The 27,944-nt window shown below is 42.8% G+C and overlaps 2 protein-coding genes across 5 annotated transcripts in view; one reads left to right on the top strand and one right to left on the bottom strand.

Moving 5' to 3' along the window:
- The window catches only part of LOC139420860 (protein C1orf43-like), a 65,133-nt gene that overhangs the window by 24,228 nt on the left and 12,961 nt on the right, over positions 1-27,944 (bottom strand). The window lies entirely within an intron of this gene.
- On the top strand, positions 15-27,944 carry LOC139420847 (tuftelin-like). Of its 4 annotated transcripts, none has more exons than XR_011635547.1 (13): positions 15-553; positions 9,046-9,123; positions 10,347-10,457; positions 10,550-10,636; positions 10,741-10,803; positions 16,591-16,677; positions 18,066-18,176; positions 18,266-18,489; positions 18,748-18,853; positions 23,293-23,376; positions 25,046-25,140; positions 26,235-26,526; positions 26,761-27,944. XR_011635547.1 is itself a non-coding variant. In XM_071171199.1 (12 exons), the coding sequence occupies exons 1-12, from the start codon at positions 491-493 to the stop codon at positions 26,305-26,307; spliced, it is 1,182 nt and encodes a 393-aa protein (XP_071027300.1). In that variant the 5' UTR covers positions 15-490; the 3' UTR covers positions 26,308-27,940. The 4 variants fall into 4 exon arrangements, 1 of the variants encoding a protein (XP_071027300.1); XR_011635548.1 differs by having other exon boundaries at positions 26,235-26,550; positions 26,831-27,940; XR_011635549.1 differs by having other exon boundaries at positions 26,831-27,934.

Below are 27,944 nucleotides of genomic sequence, written 5' to 3'. Positions count from 1 at the left end.
GTAGCGCGCAGCGCGGGGGCGTGAGCTGGCTACAGAGAAAGAAGAGGCAGCGAGACATCCCACTCCCTATTTTTTTCTGTTTCATGGAAGTCAATGAACGAAGAAGAATACCAGACCCAACTGCTTTCGTATTGGTGTCTATGAGAGAGCCACCCCCTTAAGTAGACAGAAACGGATAATTTTTTGTTCGATGGTTAACTATCTTTAGTTATCCAACATCTTAGTTGCCTGTGCACTGAGGTCACACGCATACATTCCTGGGGGAGGGCGGGAGTGGAGGGAACTGCCTGACGAAACCTTATCGACTGGAGCAGCGTCGACTATTGTTATAATAAACCGTGATCTTCCGTCTGCGAGGGCGAGAGTGAGACAAGAGGACGAAAATCCGTTTTCTCTGTTTGTTTAGAGAAAATAATACTATATAAGCAAAGTTGAACAACTCTTTCATATTTAAGCTATATAGTTATTTATCTATCTTATCTGTGTGAAGATGAACGGGGTAACGCGGAGTCTGTGTACATTTGAGGACCTCAGAGCTGATGAGAGAACAGCGGTAAGACAATAACTATTTAAGTGAACATGTTTTTACTTTCCTTCTCACAGCGTACCGGATGGCTAGACAGTCTGGCAGGCAGATCGAGGGGCGCCACTGACGTGTGTCAAAGGTTATGCTATCACTATGTGGCTGCTTTATTTACCACACTTTTTAAAATATATATTTTTCATTTATTCATGCCAACCTGTTGGATATGCAAATATATTTTGCATTATAATCTGAGATCAATTACAATATTTAGTTTAACCGATAGCACAATACCTTACTTTAGTGGTATCATTTTGTGTCCCAAAGTAAGAATAAACAAGAAGAGATGAATTAACTTCTGAGTATTGGTCTTAGATCCTCCTGACTGAAGTCTTATCGGGCTTACTGGCTTCCTCTGGTGTTAAGGGGCTTTTTCTAGTAATTATAGTATTAACACACACACACACACACACACACACACACACACACACACACACACACACACACACACACACACACACCATATTAGCCCAAATAACATCTGTGATCTGGCCAGAGGGACCAGACTGCTGTCACAAGTGAGCATCTTCATGTAGGGCTTACAGGCTAGTCTTCTGGCTGACACTACTATCTACACTACAGTAAGACAGCTTCCTCAGTGTCCTCTCTCTATGCCAGGGGTGTGTCGAACTCATTCTGTCCCAGGGGGCGCATTCAGTCTTCCTCCTTCTTCTGTGATTATTAGTGAGCTGTCCACAGTCAATAAACTGTATAAATATAGGTCCATTATTTGCTTTTAGTCATTTTTGAGTATATTGTGTTTGCCCCCCCCCCCCCCCAAATAAATTTTTTTTTTTTTTTTCCTCAAACCAGAATCGGGCAGGATTGGTCCCCATCGTGGGCGGGATCCAGGCCGTATGTTTGACACACCTGCTCTATGCCCGTTAGGCATTGTCATGTATCATAATTGTAGTGATTTAGTGTGGAACACATCTGTGAGGGGCATTGAACCAGTGATCCTTTGGTTGCAGGGCAGTCACACTACATCCAGACTGAGAACCAGGCTTATACAAGTTCCCTTATAAGGTCATTTGAGCTCTGCTCCACCTAGATGTTTACATCACCAGTCATTATCCCTGGTATAGAAGCTCTTAATCTCCTGTCTGGCTGGAGAAGGTTAATCATTGACCCTGTTAGAACACAGACCATCATCAGAGACAGTTGTCTATCTGGGGCCTGACCATTGGCCCACAACATGTCTCCTGCAGAGCCATACAACAGCTATCAGCACTAGCATGATGTTGGCCCTTAACTTTTCACCCCCTTTGGTCAAGGTTTGGACTTAAGTATGGTACACTGATCCTAGATATGTGCCTATAGCTAACCTCTACCAGGAGCAACAGCCTATCAGAATTTAAGAATTTAACTTACCTATCAGCATTGTATAGGGCTATAAAACTGGATTATAAGGTCAAGGTACACAGTCAAATGATGAAGCACACGGCTAGATACATAACCTATGCTTTGTTCGTGCTAGTCGGGTTTATCTTGTTTTATATTTGAACATAAACAACTAGGGGTGTGGGAACGATGCAGCTCTCAAATTAGAATCACCCGTTAATACAACGTTGTCCTTATCAGATACAATGGAACAACAAACATTCTACACCCACATTCTTATCGTATCTGATATGGTTATTAAGGCCAGGGAGATACAGCAACATGGAATAAATATAGGAGGAATATGGTTATTAAGGCCAGGGAGATACAGCAACATGGAATAAATATAGGAGGAATATGGTTATTAAGGCCAGGGAGATACAGCAACATGGAATAAATATAGGAGGAATATGGTTATTAAGGCCAGGGAGATACAGCAACATGGAATAAATATAGGAGGAATATGGTTATTAAGACCAGGGAGATACAGCAACATGGAATAAATATAGGAGGAATATGGTTATTAAGACCAGGGAGATACAGCAACATGGAATAAATATAGGAGGACTATGGTTATTAAGACCAGGGAGATACAACAACATGGAATAAATATAGGAGGAATATGGTTATTAAGGCCAGGGAGATACAGCAACATGGAATAAATATAGGAGGAATATGGTTATTAAGGCCAGGGAGATACAGCAACATGGAATAAATATAGGAGGAATATGGTTATTAAGACCAGGGAGATACAGCAACATGGAATAAATATAGGAGGAATATGGTTATTAAGACCAGGGAGATACAGCAACATGGAATAAATATAGGAGGAATATGGTTATTAAGACCAGGGTGATACAGCAACATGGAATAAATATAGGAGGAATATTGTTATTAAGACCAGGGAGATACAGCAGTGTGGAATAAATATAGGAGGAATATGGTTATTAAGACCAGGGAGATACAGCAACATGGATTAAATATAGGAGGAATATGGTTATTAAGACCAGGGAGATACAGCAACATGGAATAAATATAGGAGGAATATGGTTATTAAGACCAAGGAGATACAGCAGTGTGGAATAAATATAGGAGGAATATGGTTATTAAGACCAGGGAGATACAGCAACATGGAATAAATATAGGAGGAATATGGTTATTAAGACCAGGGAGATACAGCAACATGGAATAAATATAGGAGGAATATGGTTATTAAGACCAGGGAGATACAGCAACATGGAATAAATATAGGAGGACTATGGTTATTAAGACCAGGGTGATACAGCAACATGGAATAAATATAGGAGGAATATGGTTATTAAGACCAGGGAGATACAGCAACATGGAATAAATATAGGAGGACTATGGTTATTAAGACCAGGGTGATACAGCAACATGGAATAAATATAGGAGGAATATGGTTATTAAGACCAGGGTGATACAGCAACATGGAATAAATATAGGAGGACTATGGTTATTAAGACCAGGGAGATACAGCAACATGGAATAAATATAGGAGGAATATGGTTATTAAGACCAGGGAGATACAGCAACATGGAATAAATATAGGAGGACTATGGTTATTAAGACCAGGGAGATACAGCAACATGGATTAAATATAGGAGGAATATGGTTATTAAGACCAGGGAGATACAGCAACATGGAATAAATATAGGATGATGTGCTGATTCTGTGCCATAGCCTTGTGAAAGACCTTTTAAAGTCCATTTAGGCTAAAAGTTATGAGAAGAGGAGGACTGCGAAATATAAGGAAAATAAATGTTCCCAAAGTTGCAACAGTGAAGGGTGTGTTTGTGTGTGTATGCAGGTATGTGTGCCCTCCAGCTGTAGTTGAACTATACCTGGATAGAAGGAACACTCTGTTTGTGTGAGAGTGAGTATTGATATTACGCAGAACATTGACAGAACAGAACAGTACATTTTTCATGACTATCTATTAATTCACACTCTCATTCATTCTCAAATATAACATCCATCCAGTCACCAGAGAGTTTTGATAAGTCTCTTCTTTTCCGTCACTGGGCTTTTGTCAGCATTCCTACTTTTTAAATAATGCCTCATGATCCACCCTGATTCCTCATGTTTACTGAGCTCACCCACCCCTCCGCCATCCCTCCCCATTACCTCGCTATGGAGAATGTGACATCACTGTCTGGAACTGTGCAAGACATGACCTTCTGACTCATCTATGAGGAGGAACCAGAAACAGTCTTCCCACCACCAGGAACTAGTAGAAGAAGCATCAACTTACACACTAACCAAGACAACCTCATTCCATTTCCACACTAGGAACCAGTAACTCACACTAAACAAGACAACCTCATTCCATTTCCACACTAGGAACCAGTAACTCACACGAAACAAGACAAACTCATTCCATTTCCACACTATAGGAAGCAGTAACTCATGCAGGTCTTGTTGCTAAGTATGTATTTTGCTAGGGTAGAAAGTACTACTCCCTAGCAAAAAGGTGAATAGGTACATGCCTAGAACTCATTCCACAGGAGACCATAACTCTGTCATCATTTGTACAGATTTATCACCTAGTACCCCCAGAGGAAAGAACAGACATTGCTCATAACACTCTTTTTATTTACCCATGTGCACGTCTTATTTACCCGTGTGCAGGTCTTATTTACCCGTGTGCAGGTCTTATTTACCCGTGTGCAGGTCTTATTTACCCGTGTGCAGGTCTTATTTACCCGTGTGCAGGTCTTATTTACCCGTGTGCACGTCTTATTTACCCGTGTGCAGGTCTTATTTACCTGTGTGCACGTCTAATTGGAACGTAGGTGCTAGATGATGTGGTACTGACTGGAACGTAGGTGCTGACTGGAACGTAGGTGCTAGGTGATGTGGTACTGACTGGAATGTAGGTGCTGACTGGAACGTAGGTGCTAGGTGATGTGGTACTGACTGGAATGTAGGTGCTAGGTGATGTGGTACTGACTGGAACGTAGGTGCTAGGTGATGTGGTACTGACTGGAACGTAGGTGCTAGGTGATGTGGTACTGACTGGAACGTAGGTGCTAGGTGATGTGGTACTGACTGGAACGTAGGTGCTAGGTGATGTGGTACTGACTGGAACGTAGATGTTAGGTGATGTGGTACTGACTGGAACGTAGATGCTAGGTGATGTGGTACCCACTGGAACGTAGATGCTAGGTGATGTGGTACCGACTGGAACGTAGGTGCTGACTGGAACATAGGTACTTGGTGATGTGGTACTGACTGAAACGTAGGTGCTAGGTGATGTGGTACTGATAGGTGATGTGGTACTGACTGGAACGTAGGTGCTGACTGGAACATAGGTACTTGGTGATGTGGTACTGACTGAAACGTAGGTGCTAGGTGATGTGGTACTGATAGGTGATGTGGTACTGACTGGAACGTAGGTGCTAGGTGATGTGGTACTGATGTTTGATGTGGTACTGACTGGAACGTAGGTACTGACTGGAACATAGGTACTTGGTGATGTGGTGCTGACTGGAACATAGGTGCTAGGTGATGTGGTACTGATAGGTGATGTGGTACTGACTGGAATGTAGGTACTAGGTGATGTGGTACTGACTGGAACGTATGTACTAGATGATGTGGTACTGACTGGAATGTAGGTACTAGGTGATGTGGTACTGACTGGAACGTAGGTGCTAGGTGATGTGGTACTGATGTTTGATGTGGTACTGACTGGAATGTAGGTACTGACTGGAACATAGGTACTTGGTGATGTGGTGCTGACTGGAACATAGGTGCTAGGTGATGTGGTACTGATAGGTGATGTGGTACTGACTGGAACATAGGTACTTGGTGATGTGGTACTGATACCTGCTCCACTATCTCTGTTTACAGCTCTCTTAGGTTCCGTTTATGACAGAGGAGGGACAGTACTGAACGCTGAGCTCTTACTGACATTTCTCTGTGTTGATGTTGTTTATATGGGTCTCTATTCCACTCTCCTATCAAATGGTGTTAGCAGGTAGTCTGCTGTTTCCAGTGTAGGGGTGGAAAGAGTCATTCAGCCTCTATCACACAACTCTCCCTCTGTTCCTCTGTTCTGCTTTGCCTGTCTCTCTCTCCCCCTCTCTCTACTCTCTCTCTCTCTACTCTCTCCCTCTGTTCCTCTGTTCTGCTTTGCCTGTCTCTCTCTCCCTCTCTCTCTACTCTCTCTCTCTACTCTCTCCCTCTCTCTCCACTCTCTCTCTCTACTCTCTCTCTCTTTCTCTACTCTCTATCTGTCTCTCCCTCTCTCCTGATGCCACAGTCACAAACAATTGCCTTGTCAATGTCCTATGATCCCTTGTGGCTGTAGACCATGCTGAGTCTGGTTTTACATTACTGCTCTATTATAATGGTAGGCTGGGTCTCTGGGCGGTAGGCTGGGTCTCTGGGAGGTAGGCTGGGTCTCTGGGAGGTAGGCTGGGTCTCTGGGAGGTAGGCTGGGTCTCTGGGCGGTAGGCTGGGTCTCTGGGAGGTAGGCTGGGTCTCTGGGAGTTAGGCTGGGTCTCTGGGAGGTAGGCTGGGTCTCTGGGAGGTAGGCTGGGTCTCTGGGTGGTAGACTGGGTCTCTGGGTGGTAGACTGGGTCTCTGGGCGGTAGACTGGGTCTCTGGGCGGTAGACTGGGTCTCTGGGCGGTAGGCTGGGTCTCAAGGAGGTAGGCTGGGTCTCTGGGAGGTAGGCTGGGTCTCTGGGCGGTAGGCTGGGTCTCTGGGCGGTAGGCTGGGTCTCTGGGAGGTAGGCTGGGTCTCTGGGCGGTAGATTGGGTCTGTGTTGCCATAGGCTGTTTTCCCTGTGAATGGCTGCCATTACCCGATCCTGGTTGTTTGTGATAGTGTAGTAGGTCAAGGTGTGTCTTAAAATTAGTTAGGGAGATATGGGTCTCCAGCTTCAGTGATTTTTGCAGTTCGTTCCAGTCATTGGCAGCAGAGAACTGGAAGGAAAGGCTGCCAAAGGAGGAATTAGCTTTGGGGGTGACCAGTGAAATATACCTTCTGGAGCGCGTGCTACGGGTGGCTGCTGCTATGGTGACCAGTGAGCTGAGATAAGGTGGGGCTTTACCTAGCAAAGACTTATATATGACCTGGAACCAGTGGGTCTGGCGATGATGGTTTTTTATATGAGAGGCCAGGGGGCCTGTCTCTAGGGACGCATTACTGTTCATCTAACAGAACAATATCTCTCTCTCTTTATTTCTCTCTACTTTTTCTCTCTCTCCCTGTCTCTCTCTCAATTAAATTTCAATCTCGCTCTTGCTCTCTCTTTCTCTCAATTCAATTTCCATCTCTACTCTCTATCTCGCTGTCTCTCGCTTCTCTCCCTCTCTGTCTCTCTGCTGGTCTTTGTCTCCCTCATCATTTTGTCTGTCTTTCTTTATATTGTATTTAGTGTCAAAAAGGGAGAGGGTGAACCTATCTTCCCTCTCTTCCTACTCCCTTGTCCTCTCCTCCCCTGCTCCCGCTCTCCATCCCCGCCATCCCCTCTCCTTTTCCTGCATGTGTATTTGTTGAGTGTGTGTCCTGTCCTAACAGGTAATCAGTGGTACCCGTGTCTGTCTGTCATACACCACTTCTCTCTAACACAATCATCATCGTTACACAACACACATACCTGTTATTACCTCATTTCTACTGAGACACACGGGCCTGGTAGGTAGTGTGTACTGTATGTGCCAGATATGCCCGCTGGCGCTGCCCATGGCTACCTCACTGACTGAAAGAAGCACTACTACATGCCATTTGGTTAAGGGTTGAATTCTTTCATGTAAGTATACCGAAAACCACCTACCCATTCTTAACACATACTTCCTGAGTAATTACCAGGTGGATACTACTTGTAGTGAAATGAAGTGCTACTTATATCTGTCCGGAGGAGTTTTTGGCCAAAGTGTCATTAAGTCATTGTGATGGCTGTCAGTGTGAGTCAGTAGTGAGGAATGAGACATTTAGTGGGTGGTTTCTGGGTAATGGTTTTAAAATGGGCGCTGATGAAAGGAGGCTTTGTGATGCACTACTCTGGTGCGTCAACACAAAGCTGGCAGTGTAGAGAGCTACAGAGAACGTCAACATACCTCACATACTCTAACTCTCCTAACTGGCCTGACTGGATGGGTCAAAACAACACAGTCAATATTCAACGGAACAGTAGCTAACCACACAGTGTGTTTCCATGGGTTCAAACACTTTACAACTCCACAGTATTTGCTGTGTCTGTCTTGTCTCAGAGTTAACTTGAGTTTAGACTTCAGGACACAGAAATGTACACAGAGGAGAGTAAAGAGAACATGATGTGTTGTTGGTTTCCAGGTAGTCTGGTTTATCATCTCTATAACCCTGCTCCCTCAGCCTCATGCAGACACACAACCACACACACATCCCTCTCAGCTGGTAATATGGGGGTTCCCTGTCCAGTGAGACACACAACCAGACACACACACACAACCAGACACACACACACAACCAGACACACACACACAACCCTCTCAGCTGGTAATATGGGGGTTCCCTGTCCAGCGAGACACACTACCAGACCTCACTGCCCTCATAGTGACTCATTGTGTGTGTGTGTGTGTGTATGTGTGTGTTTTTACCCTGACCCACCCGCCCACTCTTCCTGAGTTGCATTGTTTTGGAGCCAGATTTAGTTTATGGTTACTGGGCGACTTGGTTACCATGGAAATGTTCCCACTTCAGTACAGTTTTCTGCCCTGTCTCCCAGAATTCTAATGGAGATTCCTATTGGTGCTGGCATCGATCTGGAACGCCATTCAAATGGAACATTCTGTCTCTGAGCAACTTTATGCTTCTGTTCTCTCTCTTTCTTTCTCTCTCTCTCTTACCACTGGCTCCCTACACACTAGTTGACTGGGTACTGGCCTCCAGTCAGTCTCTCTCTCCCTCCCACCTTCCCTCTTCCTCTCTGCCCTACACAGTATTACTCAGTTTCTCCTCCCTCTTTTTCCCCTCCTCCATTTCCAGTAGTTCCCTCCTTCCCATCTCTCTCTCCATCCCATAACGGGCTCTTTGTAACTGCTTCTCATTTCGTATTTTCTTCGTCTCGTTCGTCAGGATGGGTGCAGGAGACTGAGGCTGACTCTCCACCAGCAGAACCAGGTCGGGAGGATCACAGAACAACCAAGGAGCAAGGTAAGAACCTAGAACCATGACCTAGAACCCTAACCTCTAAACCAGACCTAGACCCTCAACACACACCTAGAATTCTGTCTGCATTAGCCGACTCCTACAATTACAACAGAGGGGACAGGAAGGAAGTCATGGAACTCCGTCCCTGGATGGATGGAATTGTATCCCTATGTGTAATATGTGGATAAAAGTCAATGGCAGAACAGAATTCTGAACCTGCACTGTTACTGTAAATGAATATACATACATACATAGTGTTAAGCCCTTCTGAACTGGCTGAGGGTTTTGGTGTGTTGTAGTGGACCAGGGGATGACTGGGGTCACTGTCCCTAACACACTTTGATAGTGTGTTGAATCAGAAAAGAGTAGCACACACACACACACAAGGTGCTAGTTCACACACAGACTCACAAACAGGTCATAAAATGTCATGGCTGCCATCCGGTTTCCATCAGAGTCTTATGCAACTGCTCTTAAAACTGTTCTTAAGACTGTTCTTAAGACAGCAGTGTTGGAGAGGAGAGACAAACCACTGCCAAGCTTACTAAACTTATACAGTGTATCTCTCTCTCTCTTGCTTTCTCTTGCGCTTTCTATTTCTCCCTCGCACTCTCTAACCCTCTTCTTTCTTTCTTTCTTTCTTTCTTTGACCAGTCCCACAGAAGTTTAGAGTTTATGGAATGGTGGTGATCAGCAATCAGGGCTAAATGTAACGTCTACTGATTATGGGGGCTTTATACACACACACAGGAACACTGTTGACACATACACACACACACACACACAAACACAGGAATCCTGTATACACAGATAAATAGTTTCCAGAGTTTGTTCTTGAAGCGGTGGACCTAAATGACAGATGTGTGTTATAATGCTGTATACATTCTACAACTCCCCTTCTGTTTTAGAGGACCACCATTAGTTTCTAACCTGTTTCATTCTGGTTAGTACATTTTCTAATGGTCAGTTTGTGTCAGACATTCTCAGTGCTATTCTGAGTATCATACCTACTACTGTATATGGGACTGAATGGAACATCTTGATGTCATATCCTGTTGGTCCGTCACTGAGTGTTCTTCCTAATCTAGTGTTGCAGCACGTAACTCCTCTCACACATTCATGTCACCACACTCAGAATCACTTCATGTTCACACATGCTGGAGGCTTGGAAATATTTTCACACTATTCCAAGTATCACAAACTCCTCTCCCTCCCTGATTTTTTAGCCAATCGGACGAGCGTTTGCTCTGGTGCAGCCAACCAGTGATAGGCCTGCTCTGAAGCCTGAACCAATCAAACCCTCTGAGGAGAAGGCTGAAAAGGTTGAGGTCATCAAGGTGGGTGGGGCTTAATGTTTGAGGGTGTGTGTGTTACCAGGGTGTGTAATGTGTAATGTGTGTGTAATATGTCTGTGTTCCATGTGTTGCAGGTGTATCTGGAGGATCGTAGACAGGAGCAGCAGAGACACCAGCAGAGTCTCAAGATGTTGTCAGATGAAGTCTCCCAGATACAGGAGGTAAGACACATTCTCTCTCTCACTTTCTCTCTCTGTGTGTGAGTCTGTCAGTAACGTGTGTGTGTCTGTGTGTGTGTTTGTTTGTTTGTTTGTTTGTTGCTCAGGTGAGATACTGTCTGAAGACCCTGAGGGAACAGATGGCCACCAAGAACAAAGGACAACACAAGGTATGTGCACACATTTATAATGTTTATGTGAACACGTGTTGTTATGGAACACAGTTATAATGTTTATGTGAACACGTTGTTAAGGAACACATTTATAATGTTTACATTTATAATGTTTATGTGAACACGTGTGGAACACATTTATAATGTTTATGTGAACACGTGTTGTTATGGAACACATTTATAATGTTTACATTTATAATGTTTATGTGAACACGTGTGGAACACATTTATAATGTTTATGTGAACACGTGTTGTTATGGAACACATTTATAATGTTTACATTTATAATGTTTATGTGAACACGTGTGGAACACAATTATAATGTTTATGTGAACACGTGTTGTTATGGAACACATTTATAATGTTTACATTTATAATGTTTATGTGAACACGTGTGGAACACATTTATAATGTTTATGTGAACACGTGTTGTTATGGAACACATTTATAATGTTTATGTGAACACGTGTGGAACACATTTATAATGTTTATGTGAACACGTGTTGTTATGGAACACATTTATAATGTTTACATTTGTAATGTTTATGTGAACTTGTGTGGAACACATTTATAATGTTTATGTGAACACGTGTTGTTAAGGAACACATTTATAATGTTAATGTGAACACGTGTTGTTAAGGAACACATTTATAATGTTTATGTGAACACGTGTTGTTAAGGAACACATTTATAATATTTATGTGAACACGTGTTGTTAAGGAACACATTTATAATGTTTATGTGAACACGTGTTGTTAAGGAACACATTTATAATGTTTATGTGAACACGTGTTGTTAAGGAACACATTTATAATGTTTATGTGAACACATGTTGTTAAGGAACACATTTATAATGTTTATGTGAACATTTGATTTTTTTCACCTTTATTTAACCAGGTAGGCTAGTTGAGAACAATTTCTCATTTACAACTGCGACCTGGCCAAGATAAAGCATAGCAGTGTGAACAGACAACACAGAGATACACACAGAGTAAACAATTAACAAGTCAATAACACAGTAGGAAAATAAATGGCAAAAAGAGAGTCTATATACATTGTGTGCAAAAGGCATGAGGAGGTAGGCGAATAATTACAATTTTGCAGATTAACACTGGAGTGATAAATGATCAGATGGTCATGTACAGGTAGAGATACTGGTGTGCAAAAGAGCAGAAAAGTAAATAAATATGAACAGTATGGGGATGAGGTAGGTAAATTGGGTGGCTATTTACCGATACACTATGTACAGCTGCAGCGATCGGTTAGCTGCTCAGATAGCAGATGTTTGAAGTTGGTGAGGGAGATAAAAGTCTCCAGCTTCAGCAATATTTGCAATTTGTTCCAGTCACAGGCAGCAGAGAACTGGAACGAAAGGCGGCCAAATGAGGTGTTGGCTTTAGGGATGATCAGTGAGATACACCTGCTGGAGCGCATGCTACGGGTGGGTGTTGCCATCGTGACCAGTGAACTGAGATATGGCGGAGCTTTACCTAGCATGGACTTGTAGATGACCTGGAGCCAGTGGGTCTGGCGACGAATATGTAGCGAGGGCCAGCCGACTAGAGCATACAGGTTGCAGTGGTGGGTGGTATAAGGTGCTTTAGTAACAAAACGGATGGCACTGTGATAAACTGCATCCAGTTTGCTGAGTAGAGTATTGGAAGCTATTTTGTAGATGACATCGCCGAAGTCGAGGATCGGTAAGATAGTCAGTTTTACTAGGGTAAGTTTGGCGGCGTGAGTGAAGGAGGCTTTGTTGCGGAATAGAAAGCCGACTCTAGATTTGATTTTAGATTGGAGATGTTTGATATGAGTCTGGAAGGAGAGTTTACAGTCTAGCCAGACACCTAGGTACTTATAGATGTCCACATATTCTAGGTCGGAACCATCCAGGGTGGTGATGCTAGTCGGGCGTGCGGGTGCAGGCAGCGAACGGTTGAAAAGCATGCATTTGGTTTTACTAGCGTTTAAGAGCAGTTGGAGGCCACGGAAGGAGTGTTGTATGGCGTTGAAACTCGTTTGGAGGTTAGATAGCACAGTGTCCAAGGAAGGGCCGGAAGTATACAGAATGGTGTCGTCTGCGTAGAGGTGGATCAGGGAATCGCCCGCAGCAAGAGCAACATCATTGATATATACAGAGAAAAGAGTCGGCCCGAGAATTGAACCCGGTAGCACCCCCATAGAGACTGCCAGAGGACCCGTCTCCATGCAAAGTAGTTGGTGAACCAGGCAAGGCAGTCATTAGAAAAACCGAGGCTACTGAGTCTGCCGATAAGAATATGGTGATTGACAGAGTCGAAAGCCTTGGCCAGGTCGATGAAGACGGCTGCACAGTACTGTCTTTTATCGATGGCGGTTATGATATCGTTTAGTACCTTGAGGGTTGCTGAGGTGCACCCGTGACCGGCTCGGAAACCAGATTGCACAGCGGAGAAGGTACGGTGGGATTCGAGATGGTCAGTCACCTGTTTGTTGACTTGGCTTTCGAAGACCTTAGATAGGCAGGGTAGGATGGATATAGGTCTGTAACAGTTTGGGTCCAGGGTGTCTCCCCCTTTGAAGAGGGGGATGACTGCGGCAGCTTTCCAATCCTTGGGGATCTCAGACGATATGAAAGAGAGGTTGAACAGGCTGGTAATAGGGGTTGCGACAATGGCGGCGGAGAGTTTCAGAAATAGAGGGTCCAGATTGTCAAGCCCAGCTGATTTGTATGGGTCCAGGTTTTGCAGCTCTTTCAGAACATCTGCTATCTGGATTTGGGTAAAGGAGAACCTGGAGAGGCTTGGGCGAGTAGCTGCGGGGGGGGGGGGGGCGGAGCTGTTGGCAGAGGTTGGAGTAGCCAGGAGGAAGGCATGGCCAGCCGTTGAGAAATGCTTGTTGAAGTTTTCGATAATCATGGATTTATCGGTGGTGACCGTGTTACCTAGCCTCAGTGCAGTGGGCAGCTGGGAGGAGGTGCTCTTGTTCTCCATGGACTTTACAGTGTCCCAGAACTTTTTGGAGTTAGAGCTACAGGATGCAAATTTCTGCCTGAAGAAGCTGGCCTTTGCTTTCCTGACTGACTGCGTGTATTGGTTCCTGACTTCCCTGAACTGTTGCATATCGCGGGGACTATTCGATGCTATTGCAGTCCGCCACAGGATGTTTTTGTGCTGGTCGAGGGCAGTCAGGTCTGGAGTGAACCAAGGGCTATATCTGTTCTTAGTTCTGCATTTTTTGAACGGAGCATGCTTATCTAAAATGGTGAGGAAGTTACTTTTAAAGAATGACCAGGCATCCTCATCTGACGGGATGAGGTCAATATCCTTCCAGGATAACCGGGTCAGGTCGATTAGAAAGGCCTGCTCGCAGAAGTGTTTAAGGGAGCGTTTGACAGTGATGAGGGGTGGTCGTTTGACTGTGGATTCGTAGCGGATACAGGCAATGAGGCAGTGATCGCTGAGATCCTGGTTGAAGACAGCGGAGGTGTATTTGGAGGGCCAGTTGGTCAGGATGACGTCTATGAGGGTGCCCTTGTTTACAGATTTAGGGTTGTACCTGGTTGGTTCCTTGATGATTTGTGTGAGATTGAGGGCATCTAGCTTAGATTGTAGGACTGCCGGTGTGTTAAGCATATCCCAGTTTAGGTCACCTAACAGAACAAACTCTGAAGCTAGATGGGGGGCGATCAATTCACAAATGGTGTCCAGGGCACAGCTGGGAGCTGAGGGGGGTCGGTAGCAGGCGGCAACAGTGAGAGACTTATTTCTGGAGAGAGTAATTTTTAAAATTAGTAGTTCGAACTGTTTGGGTATGGACCTGGAAAGTATGACATTACTTTGCAGGCTATCTCTGCAGTAGACTGCAACTCCTCCCCCTTTGGCAGTTCTATCTTGACGGAAAATGTTATAGTTGGGTATGGAAATCTCAGAATTTTTGGTGGCCTTCCTAAGCCAGGATTCAGACACGGCAAGGACATCAGGGTTAGCAGAGTGTGCTAAAGCAGTGAGTAAAACAAACTTAGGGAGGAGGCTTCTGATGTTGACATGCATGAAACCAAGGCTTTTTCGATCACAGAAGTCAACGAATGAGGATGCCTGGGGACATGCAGGGCCTGGGTTTACCTCCACATCACCCGCGGAACAGAGGAGGAGTAGTATGAGGGTGCAGCTAAAGGCTATCAAAACTGGTCGCCTAGAGTGTTGGGGACAAAGAATAAAATGAGCAGATTTCTGGGCATGGTAGAATATGTTTAGGGCATAATGCGCAGACAGGGGTATGGTGGGATGCGGGTACAGCGGAGTAGGGCCCAGGCACTGGGTGATGATAAGAGAGGTTGTATCTCTGGACATGCTGGTTGTAATGGGTGAGGTCACCGCATGTGTGGGAGGTGGGACAAAGGAGGTATCAGAGGTATGAAGAGTGGAACTAGGGGCTCCATTGTAAACTAAAACAATGATAACTAACCTGAACAACAGTATACAAGGCATATTGACATTTGAAAGAGACATACAGCGAGGCATACAGTAATCACAGGTGTTGATTGGGAGAGCTAGCTAAAACAGCAGCTAATCAGCTAGCACAACAACAGCAGGTAAAATGGCGTTGACTAGGCAGAGAGGGTCGGATTAACTACACACAGAGCCTGAGTGCGGCTGGGGCCGACAGATAAAAACATAAACAAACAGAAATGGAGTACCGTGATTAATGGACAGTCCAGCAGGCATCAGCTATGTAGCCAAGTGATCACAGTGTCCAGGGGACAGCAGTAAGATGGGACAGGGAAGCCGCCACAACATGTGTTGTTAAGGAACATATTTATAATGTTTATGTGAACACGTGTTGTTAAGGAACACATTTATAATGTTTATGTGGACACGTGTTGTTAAGGAACACATTTATAATGTTTATGTGTACAGGTGTTGTTAAGGAACACATTTATAATGTTTATGTGAACACGTGTTGTTAAGGAACACAGTTATAATGTTAATGTGAACACGTGTTGTTAAGGAACACATTTATAATGTTTATGTGAACACGTGTTGTTATGGAACACATTTATAATGTTTATGTGAACACGTTGTTATGGAACACATTTATAATGTTTATGTGAACACGTGTTGTTATGGAACACATTTATAATGTTTATGTGAACACGTGTTGTTATGGAACACATTTATAATGTTTATGTGAACACGTGTTGTTATGGAACACATTTATAATGTTTATGTGAACACGTTGTTATGGAACACATTTATAATGTTTATGTGAACACGTGTTGTTATGGAACACATTTATAATGTTTATGTGAACACGTGTTGTTATGGAACACATTTATAATGTTTATGTGAACACGTGTTGTTATGGAACACATTTATAATGTTTATGTGTACAGGTGTTGTTATGGAACACATTTATAATGTTTATGTGAACACGTTGTTAAGGAACACATTTATAATGTTTATGTGTACAGGTGTTGTTATGGAACACATTTATAATGTTTATGTGAACACGTGTTGTTATGGAACACATTTATAATGTTTATGTGAACACGTGTTGTTATGAAACACATTTATAATGTTTATGTGAACACGTATTGTTATGGAACACATTTATAATGTTTATGTGAACACGCGTTGTTATGGAACCAGTTGTTTAGTGTAATCATTCATTTTGATACCTACTGATGACATATGCAATATGTCCTGTGTGTGTCACTTCTACCTAAATGTGTGTCTCATATCGCTTCTCGTTCTCTCCAACCCTCACTATTCCCTCTCTTTCTTCATCCTTCTCTCCCCCCAGTTTCTTGCTAGTGGCTACGGAGTCAGCACTCCCTCCAATCAGAACATCTCTTCTTCCTCAAAGGGAGGAGCTAAAGATGATGGGCAGGTGAGGGGCTTTTCACATGCCCTATACGCACAGGTTCATGTGGGATGTGTGTGTGTGTGTGTGTGAGCTTAAATGTGTGTGAGAGCTTATGTGTGCGTCTAACACCTACATATCAAGTCTTAGACTGACCCAGTTCCGAGATCATTGGCATGGTTCTGTGTGTGTGTGTGTGTGTGTGTGTGTGTGTGTGTGTGTGTGTGGGTCCATTTTAGTATGAGTGTATTCACAAATACAGAGAGAGAGAGAGGTAAGGGGGAGAAGAAGAAAGAGAGGTGAGGGAGAGGAACACCCCCCAAGGAGAGAGATCTGGAAGGCCTGGTACATTCCGTCCTTCCTCTCCTCCTGTGTTGTTGAGTGTGTTTGTGTTCTTCTCCCTCCATTGTTCTACATTCCCCAGATGACTGCCTGTTTAATAGCTTTGGTTTAGTCTCGAGGCCAAACAGGTAATGGGCGTTCCCAAGGCTATTCATGTCAGGATTCAGGAGCCTTTTCAGAAGAGTGAATAGGGCTGACTTTAACAGTTTGTGTGTGTGCAGCGTGTGAATGACGCATGAGTAGCAGTTGGCGTTACAGAAATATGAGTGGAAAACGTTCGCCTCTGTTTGGCTTCCATCAGAATCTCTCCCTTTGTAACCGCTGCTATGACACCCAGACACATACAGTCACACCTCACTCTTTCTCACTCTCTCCCTCCCTCTGTCATTGAAATGTAAAAATAGATTGTTCTGTAATTATTTGCATATTAGCATTTTGCGTTTTCTCGCTCTCGCTCTTTCGCTCTCTCTCTCTCTCTATTGTCATTAATCTGATTCACGTGTGTAAAGAAAGGGCCGAGCCGCTCCCACTACAGTAAAATCAACACTGAGAAACCAATACAATACTATACAAATCAGTACTACACTATACAATGGAGTACTATACAATACAGTACTGCACAATTCTATACAAAACAATACTACACAATACAGTACTACACAATACTGTACGTAAGTGATAATCCCAGAGTAGACTGTGTTTGGAGGATATATTGGCACGGGTGTTGTTAGGCCCGAGACGAACAGTATACAATACACTACTGTACAATGCTTTACAATACAGTAGTACACAACAGTATACAATACACTACTGTACAATGCTTTACAATACAGTAGTACACAACAGTATACAATACAGTAGTACACAACGGTATACAGTACAGTACTTCCCTGAACCGGGGGAGTCAGGAGTTTACAGTGCTTTGAACAGTCAGGTGGCTGAATGAGTTTATGAACAGGATATTAGTGGATTATTGGAGCTTCACTCAAATCTATGGAAACAAACTGTGTTTTATAAGTTTTCTCCCAGTTGAACAGTTCCTTTATTCCCTCTTTCTTTCTCTCTGTCTTCAGGGAGGGGAGGATGAGGTGGAGAGGGCCAAGATGAGGGAGGTCAGTAAGCGTCTGTATGCTCAGCTACAGGAGGCCGAGAAGAAACACCAGGAGGAGAGAGAGAGACTGCAGGTAAAACGGACGGACGGACGGACCGGACCGGACGAACGTGTTGTAAATCATGAAACTATGACCTAACTCTCTGTCCTTTTCCTGTGCAGACTGAGGGTGTGGATCTGCGCCAGCGTCTGGGGGAGCAGGAGGAGAAGCTGAAGGGGGTGGAGGAGAGTAGTGAGAGGAAGGACCAGAGGATTGAGGAGCTCCAGAGGCTGCTGGGAGGCATGGCGCATGAGAGCCAAGCCCTACGAGACACACTGAGGAACAGAGAGGAGGAACTCAGAGAATTACGCAAGATCAGAGAGGAGGGCAGGAACGAGGAGCAGAGGTGAGGAGGATAATAAACAGCCCACACACACACATACACACACACACACTGCCCTGTTGGAGCTAGAAACACAAGCATTTCACTGCACCTGCGATAACATCTGCAAATCTGTGTACGTGATTTGAGTTGACACAGAGCACACACACACAGATCACACACAAACACCAAGACACACACGAGCACATACACACACACAGACACACACACACATATAGACGAGGAGTGTTCTCAGCCACTCACGCTGTGTGTTCTTCTCAGGTCAGAGCAGTTGGAGAAGGAGCTGGCCATTCTGAAGGAGAAGATCCATCATCTAGATGACATGCTGAAGAGCCAGCAGAGGAAAGTCAGACACATGATCGAACAGGTGATACACACACACACACACGACTATAACATGTTATAATTAGCAATAACAGGACTATAACAGAACTATAACATGCTTTAACAGGACTATATTGGCACTGTAACATGCTTTAACAGGACTGTAACATGATTTAACAGGACTATAACATGATTTAACAGGACTATAACATGCTGTAACAGGACTATAACGGGACTGTAACATGCTTTAACAGGACTATAACATGCTGTAACAGGACTATAACGGGACTATAACATGCTATAACAGGACTATAACGGGACTATAACATGCTTTAACAGGACTATAACATGCTATGACAGGACTATAACATGCTATAACAGGACTATAACGGGACTATAACATGCTTTAACAGGACTATAACAGGACTATAACATGCTATGACAGGACTATAACATGCTATAACAGGACTATAACATGCTTTAACAGGATGATAACATGCTATAACAGGACTATAACATGCTATAACAGGACTAGAACATGCTATAACAGGACTATAACGTGACTGTAACATGCTTTAACAGGACTATATCAGGACTAATATGCTGTAACAGTACTATAACATGCTATAACAGGACTATAACATGCTGTAACAGGACTATAACATGCTATAACAGGACTATAACAGGACTATAACATGCTATAACAGGACAATAACAGGACTATAACATGCTTTATCAGGACTATAACATGCTTTAACAGGACTGTAGGACTGTAACATGCTATAACAGGACTATAACATGCTGTAACAGGACTATAACATGCTATAACATGCTATAACAGGACTATAACATGCTTTATCAGGACTATAACATGCTATAACAGGACTATAACATGCTATGAAAGGAATATAACATGCTATAACAGGACTATAACATGCTTTAACAGGACTATAACATGCTATAACAGGACTATAACAGGACTATAACAGGACTAGAACATGCTTTAACATAACTAGAACATGCTATGACAGGCCTATGACATGCTATGACAGGACTATAACATGCTATGACAGGACTATAACATGCTATAACAGGACTATAACATGCTATAACAAGACTATAACGGGACTATAACAGGACTATAACATGCTTTAACAGGACTATAACATGCTATAACATGCTATAACAGGACTAGAACATGCTTTAACATAACTAGAACATGCTATGACAGGCCTATGACATGCTATGACAGGACTATAACATGCTATGACAGGACTATAACATGCTATAACAGGACTATAACATGCTATAACAAGACTATAACGGGACTATAACAGGACTATAACATGCTTTAACAGGACTATAACAGGACTATAACATGCTATGACAGGACTATAACATGCCTTAACAGGACTAGAACATGCTATAACAGGACTAGAACATGCTATAACAGGACTATAACGGGACTAACATGCTGTAACAGGACTATAACATGCTGTAACAGTACTATAACATGCTATAACAGGACTGTAACATGCTGTAACAGGACTATAACATGCTATAACAGGACTATAACAGGACTATAACATGCTATAACAGGACTATAACAGGACTATAACATGCTATAACAGGACTATAACATGCTTTATCAGGACTGTAGGACTGTAACATGCTATAACAGGACTATAACATGCTGTAACAGGACTATAACATGCTATAACAGGACTATAACAGGACTATAACATGCTATAACAGGACAATAACATGCTATAACAGGACTATAACATGCTATAACAGGACTATAACATGCTATAACAGGACTATAACATGCTATAACAGGACTATAGCATGCTATAACAGGACTATAACATGCTATAACAGGACTATATTGGCACTGTAACATGCTTTAACAGGACTGTAACATGATTTAACAGGACTATAACATGATTTAACAGGACTATAACATGCTGTAACAGGACTATAACGGTACTGTAACATGCTTTAACAGGACTATAACATGCTGTAACAGGACTATAACGGGACTATAACATGCTATAACAGGACAATAACAGGACTATAACATGCTTTATCAGGACTATAACAGGACTATAACATGCTTTATCAGGACTATAACAGGACTATAACATGCTATAACAGGACTATAACATGCTTTATCAGGACTGTAGGACTGTAACATGCTATAACAGGACTATAACATGCTGTAACAGGACTATAACATGCTATAACAGGACTATAACAGGACTATAACATGCTATAACAGGACAATAACATGCTATAACAGGACTATAACATGCTATAACAGGACTATAACATGCTATAACAGGACTATAACATGCTATAACAGGACTATAACATGCTGTAACAGGACTATAACGGGACTGTAACATGCTTTAACAGGACTATAACATGCTGTAACAGGACTATAACGGGACTATAACATGCTATAACAGGACTATAACGGGACTATAACATGCTATAACAGGACTATAACATGCTATAACAGGACTATAACATGCTATAACAGGACTATATTGGCACTGTAACATGCTTTAACAGGACTGTAACATGATTTAACAGGACTATAACATGATTTAACAGGACTATAACATGCTGTAACAGGACTATAACGGGACTGTAACATGCTTTAACAGGACTATAACATGCTGTAACAGGACTATAACGGGACTATAACATGCTATAACAGGACTATAACGGGACTATAACATGCTTTAACAGGACTATAACATGCTATGACAGGACTATAACATGCTATAACATGCTATGACAGGACTATAACATGCTATAACAGGACTATAACGGGACTATAACATGCTTTAACAGGACTATAACAGGACTATAACATGCTATGACAGGACTATAACATGCTATAACAGGACTATAACATGCTTTAACAGGACGATAACATGCTATAACAGGACTATAACATGCTATAACAGGACTAGAACATGCTATAACAGGACTATAACTTGACTGTAACATGCTTTAACAGGACTATATCAGGACTAATATGCTGTAACAGTACTATAACATGCTATAACAGGACTATAACATGCTGTAACAGGACTATAACATGCTATAACAGGACTATAACAGGACTATAACATGCTATAACAGGACAATAACAGGACTATAACATGCTTTATCAGGACTATAACATGCTTTAACAGGACTGTAGGACTGTAACATGCTATAACAGGACTATAGCATGCTGTAACAGGACTATAACATGCTTTATCAGGACTATAACATGCTATGAAAGGAATATAACATGCTATAACAGGACTATAACATGCTATAACAGGAGTATAACATGCTATAACAGGACTATAACGGGACTATAACAGGACTATAACATGCTTTAACAGGACTATAACAGGACTATAACATGCTATGACAGGACTATAACATGCCTTAACAGGACTAGAACATGCCATAACAGGACTAGAACATGCTATAACAGGACTATAACGGGACTAACATGCTGTAACAGGACTATAACATGCTGTAACAGTACTATAACATGCTATAACAGGACTGTAACATGCTGTAACAGGACTATAACATGCTATAACAGGACTATAACAGGACTATAACATGCTATAACAGGACAATAACAGGACTATAACATGCTTTATCAGGACTATAACAGGACTATAACATGCTTTATCAGGACTATAACAGGACTACAACATGCTATGACAGGACTATAACATGCCTTAACAGGACTAGAACATGCTATAACAGGACTAGAACATGCTATAACAGGACTATAACGGGACTAACATGCTGTAACAGGACTATAACATGCTGTAACAGTACTATAACATGCTATAACAGGACTGTAACATGCTGTAACAGGACTATAACATGCTATAACAGGACTATAACAGGACTATAACATGCTTTATCAGGACTTTAACAGGACTATAACATGCTTTATCAGGACTATAACAGGACTATAACATGCTATAACAGGACTATAACATGCTTTATCAGGACTGTAGGACTTTAACATGCTATAACAGGACTATAACATGCTGTAACAGGACTATAACATGCTATAACAGGACTATAACATGCTATAACAGGACAAAAACAGGACTATAACATGCTTTATCAGGACTATAACAGGACTATAACATGCTATAACAGGACTATAACATGCTTTATCAGGACTATAACAGGACTATAACATGCTTTATCAGGACTATAACAGGACTATAACATGCTATAACAGGACTATAACATGCTTTATCAGGACTATAACATGCTATAACAGGACTATAACATGCTATGAAAGGAATATAACATGCTATAACAGGACTATGACATGCTTTAACAGGACTATAACATGCTATAACAGGACTATAACATGCTTTATCAGGAATATAACATGCTATAACAGGACTATAACATGGATGTGTGTGTGTGTGTGTACAGCTGCAGAACTCTCGTATGGTGATCCAGGAGAGGGACCGTGTCATCAGAGATCTGGAGGAGAAGGTGGCTTTCCTGGAGGCAGAGGTCAGTACCAACTAACCATACCTGGGATTTGTAGTATTTTGTTCACCATCTACTGTTGCTCCGAACTGTAGTCTTTTATGCCTGCAACACAGAGTAGGGTTTGACTTCCTCTGACCCTACAGTTGAAGTCTGAAGTTTTTCACAATTCCTGACTTTTAATCCTAGTAAATATTCCTTGTCTTAGGTCAGTTCACTGGATCACCAGTTTATTTTCAGAATGTGAAATGTCAGAATAATAGTAGAGAGAATGATTTATTTCAGCTTTTATTTATTTCATCACATTCTCAGTGGGTCAGAAGTTTACATACACTCAATTAGTATTTGCTAGCATTGCCTTTAAATCGCTTCCCAAAATAAGTTGGGTGAATTTAGGCCCATTCCTCCTGACAGAGCCAGTGTAACTTAGTCAGGTTTGTTGGCCTCCTTGCTCGCACATGCTTTTTCAGTTCTGTCCACAAATGTTCTAGGTCAGGGCATTGTGATATCCTCTCCAATACCTTGACCTTGTTGTCCTTAAGCCATTTTGCCACAACTTTGGAAGTATGCTTGGGGTCATTGTCCATTTGGAAGACCCATTTGCAACCAAGCTTTAACCTCCTGACTGATGTCTTGAGATGTTGCTTCAATACATTCACATACTTTTCCTGCCTCATGATGCCATTTATTTTGTGAAGTGCACCAGTCCCTCCTGCAGCAAAGCACCCCACGACATGATGCTGCCACCCCCGTGCTTCACGGTTGGGATGGTGTTCTTCGGCTTGCAAGCCTCCCCCTTTTTCCTCCAAACATAACGATGGTCATTATGGCCAAACAGTTCTATTTTTGTTTCATCAGACCAGAGGACATTTCTCCAAAAAGTACGATCTTTGTCCCCATGTGCAGTTGCAAACCGTAGTCTGGCTTTTTTAATGGCGGTTTTGGAGCAGTGGCTTCTTCCTTGCTGAGCGGCCTTTCAGGTTATGTCGATATAGGACTCGTTTTACTGTGGATATAGATACTTTTGTACCTGTTTCCTCCAGCATCTTCACAAGGTCCTTTGCTATTGTTCTGGGATTGATTTTCACTTTTCGTTCATCTCTAGTAAGTTCATCACTAGGAGACAGAACGCGTCTCCTTCCAGAGCGGTATGACAGCTGCGTGGTCCCATGGTGTTTATACTTGCGTACTATTGTTTGTACAGATGAACGTGGTACCTTCAGGTGTTTGGAAATTGCTCCCAAGGATGAACCAGACTTGTGGAGGTCTACCATTTTTCTGAGGTCTTGGCTGATTTCTTTTGATTTTCCATGCTGTCAAGCAAAGAGGCACTAAGTTTGATGATAGGCCTTGAAATACATCCACAGGTACAACTCCAATTGACTCAAATTATGTCAATTAGCCTATTAGAAGCTTCTTCATGACATAATTTTCTGGAATTTTCCAAGCTGTTTAAAGGCACAGTCAACTTAGTGTATGTGAACTTCTGACCCACTGGAAATGTGATACAGTGAAATAATGTAAACAATTGTTGGAAAAATTACTTGTGTCATGCACAAAGTAGATGTCCAACCGACTTGCCAAACCTATAGTTTGTTAACAATACATTTGTGGAGTGGTTGAAAAAAAAGTTTGAATAACTCCAACCTAAGTGTATGTAAACTTTCGACTTCAACTGTATGTGTGTGTTTAGAATCGGGAGATGCATGATCAGATGGACTACTTCCTGGGAGGTGAAAGGTCAAACTCGCACCTCTCATCAGACCGCCACGCCCAGATTGTCTATAGGTAATTTACATCCAGTAACTCAGGCAGACACACACCCATCATAGACCTGTCATGAACTCACCACACGCCTGACCTGTCATCAACTCACCACACGCCTGACCTGTCATCAACTCACCACACGCCTGACCTGTCATCAACTCACCACACGCCTGACCTGTCATCAACTCACCACACGCCTGACCTGTCATCAACTCACCACACGCCTGACCTGTCATCAACTCACCACACGCCTGACCTGTCATCAACTCACCACACGCCTGACCTGTCATCAACTCACCACACGCCTGACCTGTCATCAACTCACCACATGCCTGACCTGTCATCAGCTCACCACACGCCTGACCTGTCATCAACTCACCACACGCCTGACCTGTCATCAACTCACCGCACGCCTGACCTGTCATTCACCACACACCTGACCTGTCATCAACTCACCACACGCCTGACCTGTCATCAACTCACCACACGCCTGACCTGTCATCAACTCACCACACGCCTGACCTGTCATCAACTCACCACACGCCTGACCTGTCATCAACTCACCACACGCCTGACCTGTCATCAACTCACCACACGCCTGACCTGTCATCAACTCACCACATGCCTGACCTGTCATCAACTCACCACAAGCCTGACCTGTCATCAACTCACCACACGCCTGACCTGTCATCAACTCACCACACACCTGACCTGTCATCAACTCACCACACACCTGACCTGTCATCAACTCACCACACACCTGCCCCCTCATTCCCCCGACTGACCAGAAACATCACCTGACCTCACACAGCCCTCCACACACACCTGATCTGTCACCAACTCACCACACACCTGACCTTTCACCAACTCACCACACACCTGGCCCCTCATTCCCCTGACTGACCAGAAACATCACCTGACCTCACACAGACCTCCACACACTTTCCCCTGACTGACCAGAAACATCACCTGACCTCACACAGACCTCCACACACACTTCTAACCCCTGCACATCCCCATAGTGTCCCTCAGCTGTTCACTAGTAATGTGTTCCCCAGAGTAAAACCTTGGCATCGATCTCATTTCTCTCTCTCTCTCTGTTCTCTCCTCCACAGTAAGCCTTTGAAGCCCAGCAACTCGTCCAACAAGCCTCTTCCCTTCATCAAAATCATTGAGACCAAGTCCTGAACTGGTGAAAGCGAAGGAGAAGGGGCTAACCTAACGACACCAAACCTGCTAAGCTAAACAACAACGGACTGAAATAGACCACCACCACATTACTACCACACCAACATCACAATGCACGTATGAAGTTTAAACTGAGGTGACCACAACAACTGACCAACAGCCACGACCATCACCATCACCCAATATGCAATGTGTGTGGGTGTGTGTCAGAGGAGGCTGGTGGGAGAAACTATAGAAGGAGGGGCTCATTGTTTTTTTTAACCTTTACTTAACTAGGCAAGTCAGTTAAGAACAAATTCTTATTTTCAATGACGGCCTAGGAACAGTGGGTTAACTGCCTGTTCAGGAGCAGAACGACAGATTTGTACCTTGTCAGCTCGGGGTTTGAACTTGCAACCTTCCTTGCTACCCTGCCGCCCCATTGTAATGTCTGGAATGGTATACATGGAACAGTCAACTGTTCCCATATGTTTGCTGTGTTTCATACCGTTACATGTATTCCTCCTATAGCTCCTCCCACCAGCCTCCTCGTGTGTGTGTGTGTGTGTGTGTGTGTGTGTGGTTTTGGATTGTGTATGGACGTTGATGTAGATATACTGATAGAGTTGATTCTCAATAGAAGTCTATTTATTCATAGCAGACTATTTTTAGCAGATTATTCTTTCTAACCCAGTGTCATAATCTATTGTCATCTGTTGAAGTCCGTCTGAAGGACTTTACTACTGACAGAGAGGACCAGAGACGGTGTGATAGCAGTACCCTGTGGTTAGTAAGGGTCTGATAACAGAACGAGTCTTTGAGTGAGAGGGGGATCGAAGAGAGAGATGGAGGGTAAGAAATCTGTATTAAACTAATCAGAACACAACCAGTTTGTCATATTTTTACCATGGCACCAAGGCAGGATAGAGTGAGTGTTGCTACACTATATAGGTATTGGAGAAGCAGAAACACATTAAGGATAGAGGATATAGTTTTCCATCAAACCCTTCTGTAACCCATGAACCTACTTCCTGTGTCTGTGGCCTAGAGTCCACTGTTAGAATCCTCTTTATTTGACACCTGAAAGGGAGGAAGACAATCTTTGACTTTTTGTAAATATACTTTTATGGTCACGTAACGGCTACAGTGAAGTGTCATGGTTTATACAAAGTTATGAAGGCCATGTTTGTTATTTTGTTCGTTGAGAAAGTGGGATGTTTGGTCTAGTATGTGTGGATTAGAAGTCTTCCTCACCAATACTGATGTCACTTTAAAGTCTAAAGGGAATGAAGATGATTCATTCTGACAAGTACTTACTAACCTTGCAAGAAGTCTTGTTGACATGATCCACATTTTTGCATGCATTTCAGTTACCTGACGTTTCATCCACTATCACCAGCTTTGTACATAACTATATGTATTTGTTTATGTGGTATTCTTTGATGTCCCTGTAGTCTCACTCTGGGATTTGTTTGTTAATTTTATCCTTCAGACAGGAATGTTTGGCCTGACACTTAGTGTGTGACAATCATCTTTATGTATTTATGTGAAAATACAACTTTCATTTTAGGGAAACCATTTTCAGTAGACATTTTAGTGTGTGTTAACAACATATATACTTTGTTTTAGTTATTTTAATAAATATATGAAAATACTTG

Source organism: Oncorhynchus clarkii, chromosome 2 (assembly GCF_045791955.1).
Source record: "Oncorhynchus clarkii lewisi isolate Uvic-CL-2024 chromosome 2, UVic_Ocla_1.0, whole genome shotgun sequence".
NCBI classification, from domain to species: Eukaryota; Metazoa; Chordata; class Actinopteri; order Salmoniformes; family Salmonidae; genus Oncorhynchus; species Oncorhynchus clarkii.
The sequence above is the reverse complement of the archived record's forward strand: the minus strand, read 5'-3'. Positions and strand labels throughout refer to the sequence as shown.